This window comes from Larus michahellis, chromosome 15, assembly GCF_964199755.1.
Source record: "Larus michahellis chromosome 15, bLarMic1.1, whole genome shotgun sequence".
Taxonomy (NCBI): domain Eukaryota; kingdom Metazoa; phylum Chordata; class Aves; order Charadriiformes; family Laridae; genus Larus; species Larus michahellis.
Genome location: NC_133910.1, coordinates 2,965,849 through 2,984,122, shown reverse-complemented (window position 1 = coordinate 2,984,122; position 18,274 = coordinate 2,965,849). Strand labels below are relative to the sequence as shown.

Below are 18,274 nucleotides of genomic sequence, written 5' to 3'. Positions count from 1 at the left end.
GTCCATAGCGATCTCGGCATTGCAGTCACAGAGCAAGCTGGGTTAGCTAAAAGAAAGAGCAAGGAATACCAGCCTTCATATCTACAGTCAATACTCTCACAAAACTAGGGGAAATCTTCTCCCAGTGCAAGTCGTGGCTTTTCTGGTCTAGCCTGAAGTCTATTCGTGTCACAGCGCTATCACCCAGGCAGCGACTGCTGAATCACGTGGAGCCCTACTGAAGACGAGGCCCAAAAGATTCCTGAAGATCATCTCTTATACTTCCAAAAGACGCTTCTTCCCCAAGTCACTTATCATGCAAGCTGGACGCTGGGCTCACTGGCAGAAAGGGAATTTTATTTATTTTTTTCAAATCTGACTTATTCTTGGTTAGAATCTTTCACACCCCCTACTTATTATGGGTATGCGACCTGGGCCCTCGGTGGACAAATGCAGCTCTCCTTCAGGGTCTGCTCACACCAGCACACAATTAGCAGCCATTTATTGCTCTATTCTTTAGCATACTCGCCAGCATACTTTAGAAAGCTGCAGTTTCTGTAATTTTTGGATGTACCGAGTCATGGTTCTCATGCAGAGCAAGCATTTATCATCTTGCATTTGAATTGGAGAGATAAACGGTGCACGGTGCAGGACTGAACTTGGTGTGATTTAAGAAGCCAGCGCTTGAACGAGCATAGACGACACCATGCAGTTACCGACCTCAAAGCCAGCCTAGGCTGGGACAAGTGGACGTTACAGGCTACGCGGCCATGCATAAGTGCGTTTAACTGGTTTGAAAGCTATTTCCCAATAGCCCCTTTCACACAAGCACAATACATTACTGGGAGAAACAACAAGCTTTTGATTAGTATAAAAAAAAGTGTAAAAAAAGCACAGTTACGAAACTCTAATAGGAAATATTTTTTCTTATAGCTACATTCACTCTATGTCAGTTAAACAGAAAGAATTAAAAAAACTTTCTGAAACTGCCAGTAGAATTAGATAAACGAAGTACATTTCCAACCCGGCAAAACCCTGTGATGCACACAATTCCTCCACATGTTGGCTGCATACCTACAAAGTCAACAACAATTCAGACGCTTTCCTGCAAGCTAAGAATATCCAAGCTATAACAGCATAAAAATCTACATTTGTACCTTCTGTGCTGTTGTTACGAAAGCCATGAAATATCCAAATTGTTTCTCCAAATAGCTTTCAAAACTTAAGTTCAGAACTGCAGTTGTCTTGTAAGAGAACAGACTTAAGCCTCGACGAACAAGGCTTCGGCGTGTTTTAGCGCAACAAGCAGCCCCTTTCCTGGCTGCAGCCAAAGCTCTGCGGCTCATTGTCACCATTACCTTCTCCTGTTCTGCATGCAACACTCTTGCCTGTGTGTTTTCATTTGTTGTTTGCAGCGAGTGGTTCCTCTGCTCCATTAGCAAGTTACTTTGTTCGACGTACCTGCGAACAGGGGAAGATGCGTGAGCGTTTATGGAAATACATGACTTGGAGCAAAAGGCGCAGATAGAAGAGGTGATATTTCAAAGCAGTTTTCTTCATGACAAGTCCCAGACAGTTTTTCATGTCATCCTGCACTAAGAGCTTGGTCTCAAGAGGGTGGAATGGGTGTGCCTGGCCCAGCAGAGATTATATCAGTTTGGGTAAGCGCTACACCTCTTTGCAACAAGTCTAATGTTCCCATCACACAGTTGAAGAGTTCTGATAACCTCATATCCACTGGCCTTTGCCATTTCCTGAAACAAGTTATTCCCCTTCTTAAACTGAACGAAACACACACCTAGCCGTGGAACTAGGGCCACCACGTCCCCTACAATTTCTTCCACCTTACTAAAAAGCTAGCAAAACCAAAATAATTCCGAGAAGCAGAGCAAGCGTGCTCAAGGAAGACAGCATGAGGGTTTTCCCGCCCCCACACCTTCAACACATTCACATTTACTGTAAACTGCACTTTTGGAGTTATGCCCTGCAAGGGTGGGGAACCAAACTTTTAACGTCTTGGAAAAAAAACCTTAAAATCAGAGAATGTCTCTACCCTAAAGAACACCTCTCCTAGTTATGCCTGACCAAGCGTTAGCTAGAAAAGTCTTCGCAGGTGCAGAGAGGCTGTGCTCTCCCACTCCTTACCTCTGATTCCGCTCAATCAACTCGCTGATCTTCTCATTCTGCTCCTCAATCCGACTGCTCTTCTCAAATATCTCTTGCTTGAGTCTCTCATTCTCCTAAAGCATAGCCCAGCATGAATAGTCATCTTACTCGGACTTCCTTGTACCTAACCTTTGGTTTGTACAGATGCAGTACAGCGGTGAGACTTATCACCTTCGGTGGTAACCCAACAGGTAGGCGCCACACTACATGTAGCAAGAATCCTGGCACGCGACAGATGTTGCCAAACCACATTCTAGAGTATGTTGTGTCTGGTTGACTTTTTCACCCGCAAAAGCCAAGGTTGTAAGGCTGCTGCCTAGAAAAGCTACAAAGCATAAGACTAAATGGTGAAAACCAGAAGTAGGTGGTTCTTGCAACACCGTATTTCAGCTGTGAAACTCCGTTCTGCACTATAAGCCCATAACCGTTTAAGAAGAGGCAGAATTTCTCTCACATGAGCTTTCCACCAAGGCCTCTTAATATATCAACTCCAGCTCAGAAAGTACCCCAACCACAAACTGTTGAGAAGAGCTTTTTTTTGGGGGCAGAGAGGAATGGACATCATTGTATATCTCATGCTCTTACTTGGCAGTTGGTTTTGGCCATGCAAAAACAGAACACAAGGGTGGATGGACACTTGGGCCAAGCCAGTAGAGCTCTCCTCATTAGGAATAGCACAGTGGGCTCTAGTTCCTTATGGACAGAGTCAAATAAGGGTGGCCATGCTCACCTGGATTATGCGTTGGATATTGCTCATGATCATGGAGGCTTCCATAGTAACAGAGGAGATACCAGGCAGCAGTGAGCTGTTAGCAGCATTTTGTCTCTTCAACTCCTCCACCTGTAAGCATAAGCCACTCGTAAGCCAGGTGAAACGAATTTATGGATGTAGGTGAGAGTCAGACATCTGCAGAGATGCATTTCACTGTTCCATCTGATTAGCTGTAGGGTATACGCCACTGTATCAACTGTGACGGCTCCTGAAGGGCAGCGAATCTCTCCAAACACAAGGCACCATATGAGATTAAGAGACAGCACCCTCCCCCAAGCCTAGTCTCGGCTTTTTCATAATAGCTGAATTGCTACCACTTCAAGGTCTGATAATATCGGAATTTCCACTATGTTAGTACTTCACTTACAAACTGAATGCTGGCATTTAAGTAGGGCCAACTCCTCAGACCGCATCTGGAGAGCGAATAGCAGTAGTGCCGTTAACAAGCCTGTCTACGCCACACATTACCTTGGCAGCCAGATGATCCATTTTATCTACTACTTTGCTAACGGCCATTCGGATTTCAGTGTTATGCTGCCGAGCTTCTGTCATCAAAAAGGAAGTAACATCCCCAGGTGCTTGAATGGAAAGGAGAGAGATCTAGAGTCACAAGGGGAAAATGCCTGCATACAGACACGTCAAAAGCAACGCTCAGCAGTTTGAAGCCTGCCAGATAGGACAGCCACTCTCTTCCCAGAAATAAGAGGGACATGGTATCTAGAAAACCAATAATGTAGGTATTTTCCAAATAACATGAACAGGCAGGTTTACGATTACAGGAAATTCTTGAGCCACATGACATCACTTAGGTCAACAAGAGGGAAGCCCCCAGATCACTAGAAGAGTAGACAAAGAGTAGACAAAGAGTAGACAAAGAGTAGACAAAGAGTAGACAAAGAGTAGACAAAGAGTAGACAAAGAGTAGACAAAGAGTAGACAAAGAGTAGACAAAGAGTAGACTCAAACAATAGGAACAAAGGTTGGCTTCTGAAATTTTGAATCACAAAACTGCACTCCAAGAAAGGTTCAGCTACACCCAAGTCTTCACCAACAGGGATTTCCTAAATGGTTCTTCAAATGCCTTTAGTCCTCCTTAGGTTGCACCTTTTTTTTTTTTGGGTGACATCCTCCCACTTAGTGAAGGCTCCTATATGTATACTTAAATTCTTTCCCTGGCTGGTAGGATAGCAGTTTACTGTTACAGTTCTATTTATAACTGGAAGCACCAGCTACAAAACACCTTTAGTAAAACACAGCCTTGGGAATAAACCTAGAAATTCCCTTCCCTTTCACACAGCATGAAGTTCCTTAAGGTAAGAAAAAGACGGATATTTATCGGGAAATGTTTGCCCCATTTGTTACCAAAAAATAAGAACTTGTGAAACATTACAGGCAGGATGAACATGTGTATTGTTACCATTGCTGCCTAAATCATCATTATAAACAGTTTACTGCAGGCATTGCAGCCTATGCTGCAAAAAAGCGTATGCTTTTTTAACGATACCTTGGTAAGGTGCGGGATACATCTGTCCCACAGGCTGGAGCTGAGAAGCAGACGCAGCATTTTGAGGGTAAGCAAATGCCATGCCTGGATACGCCTTGCGGAAGAAGTTCAATAGATTAGAACATCTTTTGATATTTTCCCCCACTCACACTTACACGGTTTTCCTGTTTTTTAAGCCCCAAAGCAATGATGATATTTGGAAATAAAAAAAATCCAACAGAATTAGGGAGTGGGAAGTCAAATTACACAACAGTAAAGGGAAAAAACCAAAGCCGCTCTTCTTTCAAGGCTGAGAGACGTGTTCAGGTTACCACAGCTTAATAAGTTACCTTCTTCACGGGAGTTTAAGCAAAAGCATGTTATCCCACACTTGCGAGAGGCAAAGATCAGCATGTGAACGGCTCACTGCAGCTTATCGGGGGTGCAGTAATCTGAAGTTAGGCTAACTTGAGCCCAAGGCTGTTCCTAGGAAAGGCTCAAAAAAACGCAACCCAACCAACTTGACTGCAGCTTTGCTGCTCAGTGCTCAGCAGCAGCAGCTAAACAGACCAAAGAATGCATTAAGTGCTAGGAGTACTTCACTCATAGCAATTTACTCTCTCAGGCAAGGGAAAAAGATTACGACACGACTTGGGTCGAGTTTCTAGAATAATTCGGGATTTCCCAGTCAGACTTTCAAAACAATATATCCAAATCATTGTCAGAATAAAACTTCACTTTAATGACTAGTTTCTATTTTGTCAAACAGAAAAGCCCATCTTTTTTTATCTTGTTACTTGCCACAACTTCCTCATCCTCAATTCAAGGAAAATGCAAAGCCAAAGCAATGCACTAGAGTGTTTTTTTTGTTGTTGTTGTGTTTGTTTGGGTTTGTTTTTTTTTAATACACACAGTGTTTGTATTTATTACAAAATATTTTCTTTTTCTGCCTGGACCCTTTAAAAATAAACAGTGCTTCTATGTGGCATAAGCCACTGTTTCCCAAACCCTCCAGATAATCGGTTAAGTGAAAGTAACTACAGAAACCATAAAGCAATAAACTTGGTTTTAGACTTCATAGAACTGCTTGTACTAAATCGCCACTACCTGATGTGGCAAATACATTGTGTGTTAAGCCCCCATCTTCCTCGTTAGCAAGCAGACTGCATCACTTTGCAGCACCGCTGCAAGCCTTTTAAAAGGATTATTCTTCTGCTGGCTGAAAAACCATGACCCGCAAACACATTGTGTGCAAATGAGCTCTCACAGAAAAAGAGACCATGACCAAGAAAAACTTAAGCTAAAGGGCTTTTGTTTTCACCAGCTCTACAAGTACTTGGAAGCTTTTATTTTACCCACTACAAAAGCAGATACTAAACAAAGTCTAGTTAACTCTTAGTTCAACTTTAAGAAGCCATCAGCAGGCAGAAAAGTAGCCCTTTTTGATTAAGTTCTAAGAGGCATGTGATGGAAACCTGAGAATGCCAAAGAAGAGTCAGAAGCAGCAGCCCAGTATTCTCACGCTTACGTGCTGCTATGGAGTCCTTGCTGCCAGCAATGCAGAAGACAGTAAGACTTATGAGAAAGGACAGAAGTGCCAATATTCTTGATTTTATTTTGGTACCTGAAAGCCCTGTGCTCCTCCAGGCAGAGCTGAATGGGGCTGGATCGTTGCAGGTATTAAAGCAGCAGAAGACACCGGGGGTGTAGAAGCAGCTGCTTGAGGTACTGAAAGGGAAGAAAGAAATTCAGCATGCCATTAAGTAGCTAGAGATAATTTAACTCGCCCAATGTGAAACGGACAAAAATTTAACACAAGCCTGCCTGCAGCCTTGTGAAAATTAAACCCAGTCAACCAAGTCATAAAAGGTCAAGAAAAGCGTCATCCTCCACAGAAATTGCACTTTTAGCTACATTTAGACAACCTCTTTTCACTCAAACAAAGGTGGCTCTGAAGTTTACTGACACAAGACGTTACTCACCCTGACTCTACTGACCGCTCAGCTGACCAGCAGCTGACATGGCTATTCCATCACGGGAAGACAGGTCAAGCCCACTCCAGAGCTACCAGCGCTCTGATGGCCTTCGCTATTATTTCCATCATTTTCAAACAAACAAACAAAAAATTTCTGCTTGCCAGGAAAGGATTTGTAACAGTTCCATTTACGAATCAGATGCCCTAGAAGTCTCAGTGCCACCCCAGCACACACGATGACAGAGCAGCTCACGCACCGTGCCTGCTCCTCCTCAAGCAGTAATCACAATGAAGACTTGCTCCAAGGACTTCGGTCTTGTGCTTTTTGAATTAGTCCACCTTTGGATCAGCAAGCGTTATGAGGAGCTATCTACCAGTTCCTATTTCAGTTCCCGAAAGGCGTCCTCTGGTTGCACAGCCCTTGTACTCGAAGCCTGCAAAGGGGAAATGTCTCTATACCGATCCCAGGCTGAGCAGCACGTTACCTTGTGTGGACACCGTGGGCAGTACCGCGTGAGCTGGCTGCGATGGTCTCATGGAAGATGAAGCCACTGGCTGCGCCGTCCCTCTCAGCGTATTTGGATCCTAAAAACATTTCTGTATATTACAAGGAATGCTAGAGAACGAGCAAATGCTTTGAACCCAAGGTCACTTGAGACTCGGTGTTATCCAATTAACCCGACGGAACTAGATCGGAACAGTGGAATCATTAAACCTTCTTGCCACAGAAACAGAGCGCGCTTTCCTGTACAAAGGGAGAACTATTTCTTGGACTCCTCTTTAAGGAATTCACACTGTAGAAAAAGCATCATCACACTTCTGTGACTGGTGACATACCTCTATTTCCGAGTCGCTGGAGTCAAGCTGACTTCCCGCTGGGCCGGCAAGGAATGGCAGCATGGGCTGTCCCATTTTAGCCATCCGAGAAATGAGCTTTGCCTTTGCTACGTCTGGATTCTAAAAGAAATGTTTGCAGTTACTCTTCCTTTGCCTCTCAGCCCAGGCTTTTCAGACATTACAGAGACATTTATCAGGATTAGACTCTTCTAAGTTACTGACTTAATTATTCTGGTTCTTTCAATTTTTCAATGACTGCGTGAGAAAATTATTTTCAAGCGCACAAGATAACACTGTGGATTTTTACATAGAAAAAAAAAATATCTGTCCCTGCACAAAACACAGCAACAAGAAGAAAACGTGTTGAGGAAGCTGTTTAGAAGCTTCTTCTATCCTGAGACACATGCACAGCATCTTTTTCTCATGTAGCTGTATAAACTTATACTTAACGTCCCAATTACTCTTTGTTATCCATTTTAAATTTGTCCATTTATCCAAGGAAAACAACTAGCCGTGTGAGCACCCCCGTGGTCAGCAGGAGCTGGGACTGAGGTTCCTCACGTTCTGCCAATCCCTTTGAAAGCAAGGCCCTGATCTGCTGTTAGTAAGGTGAACGTTTCCGAGCGTCTTGCTTGCGTGACGTTCGCTTTACCTTCAGCAACACTGAACGCAGAGCTGAAACCAACCTTCCCTACTCAGGGCTTCAAATTCATTAGGAAAAAAAACCCAACACCACTTACTGCTAGCTGTTCGCTGAGGGAGTTTGACTTGGCCCGAACAGCTGGCTCCCTGGAAAGCCAAACGGGTGTACGTTGATATTGGAGATTAACACAGATGAAATTCAGCATCCAGTATTCCGCATTTCTAAATACTGTCAAATACACCTCCCTCTAACGAAAAACGACTTCTTATATCGTGAGCATTTCTCTTAGCTGACTTTTGGAAGATTCTTTGCAACATTATCTGTAGATTTCAGAACATCATTATGGGGAAGCTCCATGGCTGTAGGACAGCTGACTACAGAAGATGATTTTGTTGATTGCTGTAATGACCACATTCTGGTACAATTTTAACCAAGTCCAATAACAAAATACTACTTAGGGCAGCAAAACCAGCACTTATACTCGAACTCCTCAAAAAGGATGACCGGCTCATTTACTCAATTTAAGAAATAAATGACAGCGTAAAATTTGCAATTAAACAAAATCAGCCATTACACCTGTGATGAGAAAGCTGTTGTAGCAGTACCCGTACGGCTTAATTACACCTGTCTGCAGAGGAATGACTTCTTTCATCTGTGCCCATCTCAATTTCTTGAAATCTGAAAGTCAGCATTCAAGCCGAAAGTTCCCTGCAATTCTTGCTAGCAAGCATTCTTCTGCCACACTGACGGCACTAAGCTGGCAGACAGAGGACCCACGTTTGCCAAGTGACGTGTTAAGGCAGCACTGTGCCAGGTGTTTATGAGCATTGCCATCTTTTAATACAGAAAGTTGTTTTAAACATGCTGCCCCTTACCCGGGCTTCGGAGGTATCGTAGATGGAGGCAACAAACCAGCGTCTGCAGAGAAACCATCTGAATTGGGTACTGGAGAAGGTGCAGGAGAATCCCTTGAACTAACACTCTGTCCATCCGAACCAGAGCATTCCTTTACCAACTTCACCTTAAAAAGCACGTAATAAAAAAAGATATTTTTCTGGGTTCCCAAAAAAAGTTTTCAGCAACTTGTTACTTTTGATGACCACTCCTTGGCCAAGCTCATGCACTTCAAGTAGAAGCACAGAACTGATTCAGAACTGGAGAAGCTGAGTCTTTATATCCCATCATTCCTCACTGTGAGTATTTTGTTTTCCCAAGTGACTCACAAATAAGACAATGAAAAGATCCCAAGACAGTCAGAACAGACATGTCTTAGTAAACAGCCCAGAGGGATTTTTTGGGTTTAGGGTTTTGTGCTTTGGGTTTTTTTTTTTTTAAATTAAAGATATGTATCTTCCTGAGGTGTATGGTTTATAACAGTTTCTGAGCTGTAGTTCTCATGTCAACAACAGGTTTTCACCTTGCAAACAGACACGGCCACCCAACAGCCACAACGCAGATGTAAAATAAACACTTGGCAGGAGACACTCACCCGCCTAACTTCCACCTCGAAAACTAGAGTAGAGTCTGGAGGGACGCGGCCAGCCACTCCCTGAGCCCCGTAGGCCCACGCCGGAGGAATAATGAGATACCTTCGTCCTCCTTTCTTCATCCCCATCATTCCTTCTTCCCAGCCCTTTGGTTTTCAGAGACATAACAGAAGAGAAAGCGAACGGTTTCACCAGTAACATTAGAGTTTCTTTTAATTACACTGATTTAGACTGCTTCAGGCAGAAGATTCCAGAACACAGAGAGATTCTTGTAAAATCCTATTCATTCTCAGTCTGCAGCACTAAACCTTTGTCCTACAAAGAGTCATAATGGCCAATTATATTTCCAAACTAATGTTGCAATTTAAAGATGCAGCTCCCAACACATTCATAACTAAATCAAACAGATTCGGCAATCTCCAGCATGAAGGCTGGAGGCTTTCAGGACTCCATATGGTTCCAGAAACCTGGTTCAAGTGTTAAATATCGTAACTTAAGCAGCTCTCGCAGCTCATGCTGTGACATCCTGAAGAAAAGAACTGCATGCTGTGCTGGGTGCACAAATTCTGCAGTTGCGTGTGGTTTGCAGGGCACACAGTGGTGACCCCTCTCCGCATGCTGTGAAAGGACGGACTCCACGTCACCGAGATCACTTCTGAATTTACAAAGCACCCACAGAAAATGGTCGTAGCGAAGGAGATTTAGAAATCGGAGCAATGCAAACTGTCAAATGGACGCCAGTATTTAACAGGACGACTACTACACCCAGGCAACATTAATAAGATACGCATTAAAAAACCATAAAGTAGAAAAATAGCGCATCTTCTAACAGGGCATATATGAATTACACAGGTAATGGAAGTGACCCGACAAAAGCATCTCCAATTCACAACCTGATTTTATGGAATAACATAACCACACCACCCGGACTGAAAAATTATTACAGTCAAAACCATCACAATTTGACTTAGAGGCTAAAACCACTCTAGGCAGTGTCTTTTACTAGACCATCCTAAAACCTGTCAGTTGTCTTCACCCTCTCATGCCCTTCTCCCAGCTGTTGTTATCAGAGCTATCTGCTGCTCTGCTTCGCAGGCACAATGAGTGGGGAAGAATCTGAAGTTCTCAAATTGAAATCCTCCTTTAGAAAGAGCGTTTCCCAAGAACAAGGTAATGCCTTAAGTGACTTTCAGGAAAACAAAGACAACCCCCCCCCAAAAAAACCAGCTCCTGAAAACAGGAAGCTTCCTTTTTATCATACAGGACAACTTCTTTCTAACGCTGCCATTGAGAAGAAGACTTGGCTTTACTGTGCAAATTAAGAAGAAAATAAAGTTTGAGTAAGCCACTGCTACAGAGTGTTTCCTATCAAATGAAACATCTAACAGAAATAGCGTATAGGAATCCTGAACATGGCCTTCAGTAATTCAAAGCTTGGAGACTTCAATTATTATAATGAAAGTGCCAGAAGTTCTACCTTGATGACCTTTCCAGATCCCAGCTTTAGCCGCAACAGCTTGTCTTTGTTAACATTTGAGTCAAACACCTAGAGGGTTGAAGAAGAAAAACACAATACACATACATTTCCCAACTGTTTCAAAATTCTGCACACTACTTTACATATTCCATAAACTCTTACAATCTCTTCTGTGCTATTTCCCATTCTGCTACCTCCAAAATTAACTCTCCACAGACATAAGACAGAACTAGAGCTTCTAGTCCATTGCACAGTACGATTTCTTAAAGTGAGTGACAGCTGGAGACTTTAAGACTGCTTTGAGCGTGATGGTCAGAACAGGATTGGGCAAGTAAAACACTACACAACAGGCTTATATCAAGCAGCAAGTCTAGAAGTTTTGTACATTAAACTAAGACATACGCAGCTGAACAACTCTTTCAGGAGATCAGAATTAAGCTCTGCTACGTACCATTGGTACATAAACAGGCCAGGGAGGTCAAGAAAAACAAAAAATCCCCTGAAGATGAAAAACAGAAAGCCTTTTCTATAACAAAAAGATTCAACTGCAGATGGATGCAAATGCTATTTGGATGGATGAATTTCGCTAATAGTAAAACCAGAAATATTTTAAAGGTAACGCCTTGAAACACCAAAGCATTTCTTTTGCTTATTAGCAAGCTGGATTGGACACAGCTGTAGAGGATGTAAAAGCAATCTTGTTCTGTTAACATTTGGAGATGGACTTTGTGTCAGACAAGGCCCTTCTTATGACTCCTCAAGCTGTTTCCAAAGGAGCATAGTTCCTTCTCACCGTTTTCATTAACATTAATGTGTGAGAGTGACTATGAATGTTAAAACATCTCAATCACCTCCTCCTGAATGGTATGGAATCCCTTATTATTCTATGGGTAACACATATGACGCCACTTACGGTGCCATAAGTGACTGAAAAAATACCTTTCACATCAGCACCAATACTATGCTAGCTGGGGCAGGCTCCTTCCAGGGACCATCACACTCGCTCAGTATTAGGAGAAATGTCTTTACCTGTCCAAGCCCGTTGTTCTGGAACAGCCAACCCGTATAGGCAACCTCCAGAGAGTCTCCTCCTTCTACTCCCTGCCCTTCTCCAAGAACGAGATCCTGGTAGAGGACTGAGTCGAGGACTGGGGAGCTGTTGCATTTGGCAATGCAGACCTGCAGAAGGAAAGCCTGTCAACGTCTCTGGCCACTAAAACCGAGTGGCAAGTTCCACTGTGACTCATTACCCATCTGATCCGCTTCTTACTGTTCTGATCAAGCCCAGGTTATAGATGCACTTAAGCGGCATTCCATGTTCCCTTGTGCTGAATTTTGCTGAGCTATGTAAGTAAATATCCTCTGCTCTACAGAACCATTGGTCTTACAGTACTTGAGAATCTCGATTACAAATCCCATCAGAAGGAACACGTTCCCTGCCTCAGAGAGGCCTGAATCTGATGAACAAAACTCAGCCAGGCTCATCACAGATCTGCCTCACTCACAGCCACGCAGATACTCAAAGTTGAACTTCAATGGAAAAAGTACAACTCTGACTTAGAGCCCTTCAGCAACAAGGTGCTCCCAGAGATACACCCTGACTTGCCCCTTGTTCCAAACGGGCCAGCAAGTCACACCTTGCACTAACAGAGAAGGTGGTTACCTGTTTACTGAAATCCATTGCTGCCTTTTCTGACTCAAACATGATGGACCAGTTTTGTCTCTGGTCATCATAGAACGTACTGTAATTGTTGGGTTGAACCTGTGGGAAAGGAAATCAGTCCTATGTTATACGTGAAAAGATGCGCTCAACTAAAATAAAAAAAAAAATCCACATCCAAAACAAGCTTGAAATAAGAGGTGCTGAAATGAAGCACAGGAAGAATCCTGCTGTATTACTACCCTGGTTCATAATGTACAAATCAGCTTTTATTTATGTGCTCATTATTGTAACCCAAATACTTGAGCAAAGAGATGCAGCTTCTTCATAGATGATGCAGCTTTCACAAGATGGTGAAAGCTTTCACAAGCATCTTTGAAGCTCAGTTCTATAAAATATACTGAGATTTTTAAGTCTAAGTAATCCCCTTTTCATAAACGTTCATTATATTTAGACTCCCAGAACTGACTGGAGGAGTTACTCTTTCCTCACTTCTAAAAATCCATGTCACCGCTAGCTGAGTACATAACCCATTCATCTTTCAAAATGCACTTACAAAACTAAAGAGCAAACTAGCATCCTGGTCAGAAATTTGGACTGAAATTCTATTTCAGAGTAGAGTTTCCATCTATCTAATCAAGAAATTTTAAGTCACCTGATGACAAACTAAGACCATAAATCAACACACTGATTTTCTGTAAAACCGGCAGAAACCAGAACTTCCCGAGAGATCCTGTTTTAGGACTTACAATGCTCCAAATTGTTCTTATCAGCAAAAAAATGCTGAGTGTCAAATTTCAGAGAGAAAACACTTCCTTGCTATCATTTCCTTCTGCTTGCTCAGTCGTATTCTTTCAGTCACTTAACTACAAATTATAAGCAAGAGTAATTTTGTTCTGTTTCTATCCATTGTAGGACTGTAAAACTCAAAGCATCTCCTCTGTGATCTAGAGGCAGTCGTAGACCTCCTACAGCGTATGAACTTGCATTATGAAACATACTGATGAAGTGCTCTGCGAAAGGCAGATGTAAGATGTAAAAGGTTGATGATCCGAGGGCTGGAGCCCCTCTGCCGTGAGGACAGGCTGAGAGAGCTGGTGGGGTTCAGCCTGGAGAAGAGAAGGCTCCGGGGAGACCTTAGAGCCCCCTCCAGTCCCTAAAAGGGGCCTACAGGAAGGATGGGGAGGGACTCTGGATCAGGGAGTGTAATGATAGGACATGGGGTAACGGCCTCAAACTGAAAGAGGGGAGATTTAGATGGGATATCAGGAAAAAATTCTTTACTGTGGGGGTGGTGAGGCACTGGAACAGGTTGCCCAGGGAAGTTGTCAATGGCCCATCCCTGGAGGGGTTCAAGGCCAGGCTGGACGGGGCTTCGAGCAGCCTGGGCTGGTGGGAGGTGTCCCTGCCCAGGGCAGGGGGGTTGGAACTAGATGGTCTTTAAGGTCCCTTCCGACCCGAACCATTCTGTGATTCTGTAACAGTCTCTTGTGCAATACACATTTCGGGGAGGAGCAAAACAGTCCCTGTGACACCTCTTGCTGTGTCAGGCAGATGTTTGATCTCAAAGGCTATCATCTAAGACTTACGAAAGCATTTCAGTCAACTCCTGTCTGCCATGAACAATACAAATCATGGGATGTTTTTCTAATGCAAACTCTTACCGTGAGTACGAAGCCTGGATGGATCCTTGCAGCTGCGATCTGTTGCTGCTGGCTGATGTAAAGGAGGATCCTGTACTGGATTCCACAAGGAATTGGGCAGGGAAGAAGAAGAAACAACAGAAACTCAAAACGTCTTCAATTCTAATGTGCTTTGGCAAATTCTGAGCCTAAGGCAACAGCATTTATTTGCCAAATACACCTTGCAGCAGCATTTTTCACAGCAAAAATACTAAACACAACTTTGTAACACCTATTAAAAACCCTTAAAAATATGCAAGCTTTATTTAGCTACAGGAATCAAGCAATTCAAACTAATTATTTTGCAATAAGCAAGATGCTTTAACTGATCCTACATTTTTTCTCAGTTACTGTGTAAAAAGATGGTGCACTAACCCTAGAATACATAAAACTCACAATATATGGTATACAGGCATAAAACAGTGTAAAAGACTGAGTAATAATAAGTTGGAGAGGGCTTTTCAAGTACTAAACAATGCAGATGTAACATTATATTGACGTATTTGGCTCTATTAGACAAGATCTGGTAAGGAAAAGTGCTTTCCTGCAGCGACGACTCCTCCGCTCAGCACAGCTAGGTACTGAACTGGGAGTAATCTGGTAACTGTTCCCAGCTGCGCAGGTTGCGATATGAAAAGGCAGCCGGAGAAAGACTGTGTCAGCTCCCTTCTGCCAGCCCCGTCCTTCCCAAATCCCCCACAAATGCCGCCCCCGAACACTTCTCACATCAGTGACTCTGGAATTAGTTTACTAAACTACCATTATTTTTTTTTTTTTTTTTTGCTCTTGCCAAAGCAGAAGCAACTTAGTGAGACAACATGAATTAGGAATTGGGGGATACGAAACACCATAAACAACAACATCAAGGACAGATCAGAGTATTCAAAGTATCTTTTAAACACGCCAAGCACCCCGGGGTGCTGTGTTCTTAGCTCAGTACTTGGGAAGGAAGGATTGGGGAGGAGAGATATTTTTGATACCAAAATAACAAAACTTAAGCAAAGCATCTGTAGTATTAGACAAAATTTTGCTTTATGTTGATTTCTGCATGCACGGATTTGTAATCCAGTTGTCAAAGACATTCTGAATAAACATCAAAAACCACTTCCAGAAACATTAGAAAAGGTTTGGTGCCCGAAACTACGCAAAATATTTCAGGCACAAATCGTAAGAGATCTTACAAACTCATGGATCGCGGAAAAGAAAGATGCCGCCAAGGTAAGCCATAAGCAAACCCAGGAGAGCAGGAAGGCGTAAGCAGCAGTGGAACCACGACCTCCAACATCACAAGCAGAGGCATTCTGGTGAGCTCCGAGAAACACTGCCTCATACCAGCGCATTCTCGGCATGAAAACGGTTCAGTAGTGAAGTGTTTCTCACCTCTTTAGTAGCATGGTTCCCCACTACAGCCGCTCCATACTTGCCTTGCTTCAAGTACTGCCCATTTGTACTGGAAGACAAGCGAGACATTCAGCTGCAGAACCGTCCCTACCTCATATCTCTCTCTGCTGTTGCTGAGTTTTTCTTCGTTAGAGTTCAGGTCCCTCTCCTCATGCCTAAAATGTTAGGCAGCCTTTCTCAGCTTAAAGAAACCAACTTTCTTGCTTGCTGATAGATTACAGGAGCATACATTATGGGGTTTGAGTTGAAAACTACTCTTTTCACAGATGGGTTTTTACATGATGGCAGTGTCAAACGGACAGAGAATTCTACGGCTGTCACCCTATGCTCATGCCTCAGTTCTCCATGAGGCAACATGAGACATAAGCATCTGACAGAGCTACCTGGAAAAAGTGCGAATGTCAGACCAGGACTCCAGGATGCAGTTCCCTGTAACAGCCAAATCCAGAACTTGCTATTTATTTGACAACTGCGTAACCTCAAACTGCAGCACAATAACCAAAACTTGCATCACTTTCTAGCATTTGTACCATGCAAACACACGTCTATAAGCAACGGTCTCTTCCCACTCATCCAAAAATATCTTCCCTTTACAATTAGGTCTGAAGGTCCCAGGGACACCGACTCTAACAGGTAATGCAGGGAACTGCTGCTGCACTTACTATCGATAAGCATGAACTGCAGTGGCCACGAACACCGATGGTGCTCCTGAAGCTGCTGGGGCCGCAGGAGCCTTCGGGGCTGCCTGACCTGCTGAAGGATAAAAAGCAGGAAGAGCTCTCAGTGACACAGAACTGCCAAATCTGCTGGCCAGTGACAATGTCACCACACATCCCTTCCCCCAAGGAAAAATAACTCCAGAAGAGGATTAAAACCCAAAGAGTGATATCAAAAAGTCACTAAAGGCCTCTAGAGTAACCAGGTGCAGAGTGGGTACAAAAGAAGAAGATATCATTAAAGAAAAGCTAAGCGAGTTATTTGCACCGCTGCTCTTCACAAAGGCCCTCATTCTCCCAGCAAGACACGTGCTGCAGTTTTTTCCCCACGCTCAAGCCGTTACTTACCAGCTGCCGTTTGCCCCTTCTTAGGCTGCTTTGGCGCAGTGTACTGGAAGAATTCATTCCCATGGCTTGAGACTGTTTGGTCCAGACCAAAGAGAGAGGCCAACCTGGCACTAGAAAACGAAACTAATTAATTCACGTTATTTAACATGGGCTTTATAGATAAAGAACATCATTAATTATAAGCTATATAAAATATAAAGTGTTTAGCATCACTTTAGAGATAAGCAGAGACGCATGTTAAACAGCTCTATACTAATTAGCCACTTAATTTTGAATAAGCAGAACTTTCAGATGAAGAGGCTGGCCTAAGTAGTACGAGTGTGTTTCATTTCCTCAAAAGCTACTGTAAGGAACAAGCAAGGACCTCAGCTACACCGAAAAGGAAGTTACTTTAAAGCAATGGCTCAGACTGCCTGCATATGAAATAGCCAATTGTTACAATAACTGAAAAAAACCTACACGGAAACAGAGAAGCCACCATTCAGCACTAGGATTTTTCTTCTTGAAACGCGTCCCATTAAGTTTTACGAGGGCAGATGCTCTTCTGTCGAAGGGCAGAAGGTTCAACGCTGCAGACAAGCAGGTTGTTCCTACAGGTTATCTCCTTTGCAGTTTTACTGCTTGAAGCTCACTTACCCCTGGTATCACGGGACAAGTGAATAATTCAAACTATGGAGCTAAATCCACAAAGGACAACCACCACCACCAGTGGATCTGCAGCATTTTATGTGAGATGCTTTAAAAAAATAACCATTTGCTAAAAAGAGAGAGGACCGGTTTACAAGATCAGTTAAAGAGAAGCTCCTCAAAGAGGGTGAGGAGCGAGCACTGCTGATCTGCAAGAGCCGAGCAACCTTCAAACGGCAATAAGTTACAGAACGAAAGAAAACCCGCATGTGCTGCGCGTGAAAATGGTACCAACAGAAGTTGAACTGAACACGCCTGAAGGAGCCACCCTTGTTTGAAAATCCCCCACCCCGGCACTTTCAGGGCCTCCTATTACACCCTTATTTAAGTGAAAACACCCCACTTCGCCCACCGACCCCTTCCCCTTCTGCAAGGGGCTCACGGAGAAAACCCAGCCCGGGTCTCCGGGCAGCGGGCTCAGACCCGGAGCCCCCTCCCGCCCCGCCGGGCCCACCGAGGGGCCCGCCCCGGGCCCCGAGCCCTTCCCCGGGGCACCGGGCTGCCCCTCCGCCCCCGCGGGAGCGGGGGGCCCAGGTCCAGTCACGGGAGGGAACCCGCCCCGGGCCCCACCCGCCAGGCGGTTCTGGCCGACCGGAGAAGACCCGGGGAGCGGGGAAGGCCGCGGGCCCGCCCGCCGCTCACCGGGCCGGGCCGGGTCGGACCGAGGCCCAGCCCCAGGCTGCGCAGAGGGCGGCAGGCCCAGTGACCGCAAAGGGGCTCCACCGGGACGGCTGCCCCGCGGCCTGCCCGGCCCCTCACGGCGGCGGGGAAGGGAAGGGTGGCCGGGCCGCTCACCCGCTGGCGGGGGACAGGAAGTCGGCATCGTCCTCCTCCGCCGCCCCGAACATGATCGCGGACCCGCCGCCGCCCCGCGATGTCGTAAAACGCGCTGTCCGGCACGGACGCGCTTTGCGGCAGCGGTGGGACAGGACCGGCGCGGGGAGGGGGAAGAGGAAGGGCC

At 44.5% G+C, this 18,274-nt stretch overlaps 1 protein-coding gene across 6 annotated transcripts in view; it reads right to left on the bottom strand.

Moving 5' to 3' along the window:
- Window positions 1-18,271, bottom strand: part of FKBP15 (FKBP prolyl isomerase family member 15) — a 28,074-nt gene extending 9,803 nt beyond the window's left edge. For 3 of the 6 annotated variants that reach the window (XM_074608837.1, XM_074608841.1, XM_074608840.1), the window contains exons 1-19: window positions 18,109-18,271; window positions 16,627-16,736; window positions 16,225-16,315; window positions 15,542-15,611; window positions 14,144-14,218; window positions 12,483-12,581; window positions 11,849-11,998; window positions 10,820-10,888; window positions 9,345-9,488; window positions 8,731-8,876; window positions 7,953-8,001; window positions 7,213-7,332; window positions 6,861-6,960; window positions 6,025-6,128; window positions 4,422-4,515; window positions 3,386-3,495; window positions 2,876-2,986; window positions 2,125-2,219; window positions 1,338-1,440 (exon numbers count right to left, since the gene is read on the bottom strand). In XM_074608837.1, the coding sequence (XP_074464938.1) occupies window positions 1,338-1,440; window positions 2,125-2,219; window positions 2,876-2,986; window positions 3,386-3,495; window positions 4,422-4,515; window positions 6,025-6,128; window positions 6,861-6,960; window positions 7,213-7,332; window positions 7,953-8,001; window positions 8,731-8,876; window positions 9,345-9,488; window positions 10,820-10,888; window positions 11,849-11,998; window positions 12,483-12,581; window positions 14,144-14,218; window positions 15,542-15,611; window positions 16,225-16,315; window positions 16,627-16,736; window positions 18,109-18,161 (1,893 nt within the window). In that variant the 5' untranslated portion in view covers window positions 18,162-18,271. Of the gene's footprint in view, window positions 1-1,337; window positions 1,441-2,124; window positions 2,220-2,875; window positions 2,987-3,385; window positions 3,496-4,421; window positions 4,516-6,024; window positions 6,129-6,860; window positions 6,961-7,212; window positions 7,333-7,952; window positions 8,002-8,730; window positions 8,877-9,344; window positions 9,489-10,819; window positions 10,889-11,848; window positions 11,999-12,482; window positions 12,582-14,143; window positions 14,219-15,541; window positions 15,612-16,224; window positions 16,316-16,626; window positions 16,750-18,108 lie in introns of all 6 variants that reach the window. The other 3 variants (XM_074608838.1, XM_074608842.1, XM_074608839.1) reach the window with 3 other exon arrangements.
- Window positions 18,272-18,274: the final 3 nt, after the last annotated feature.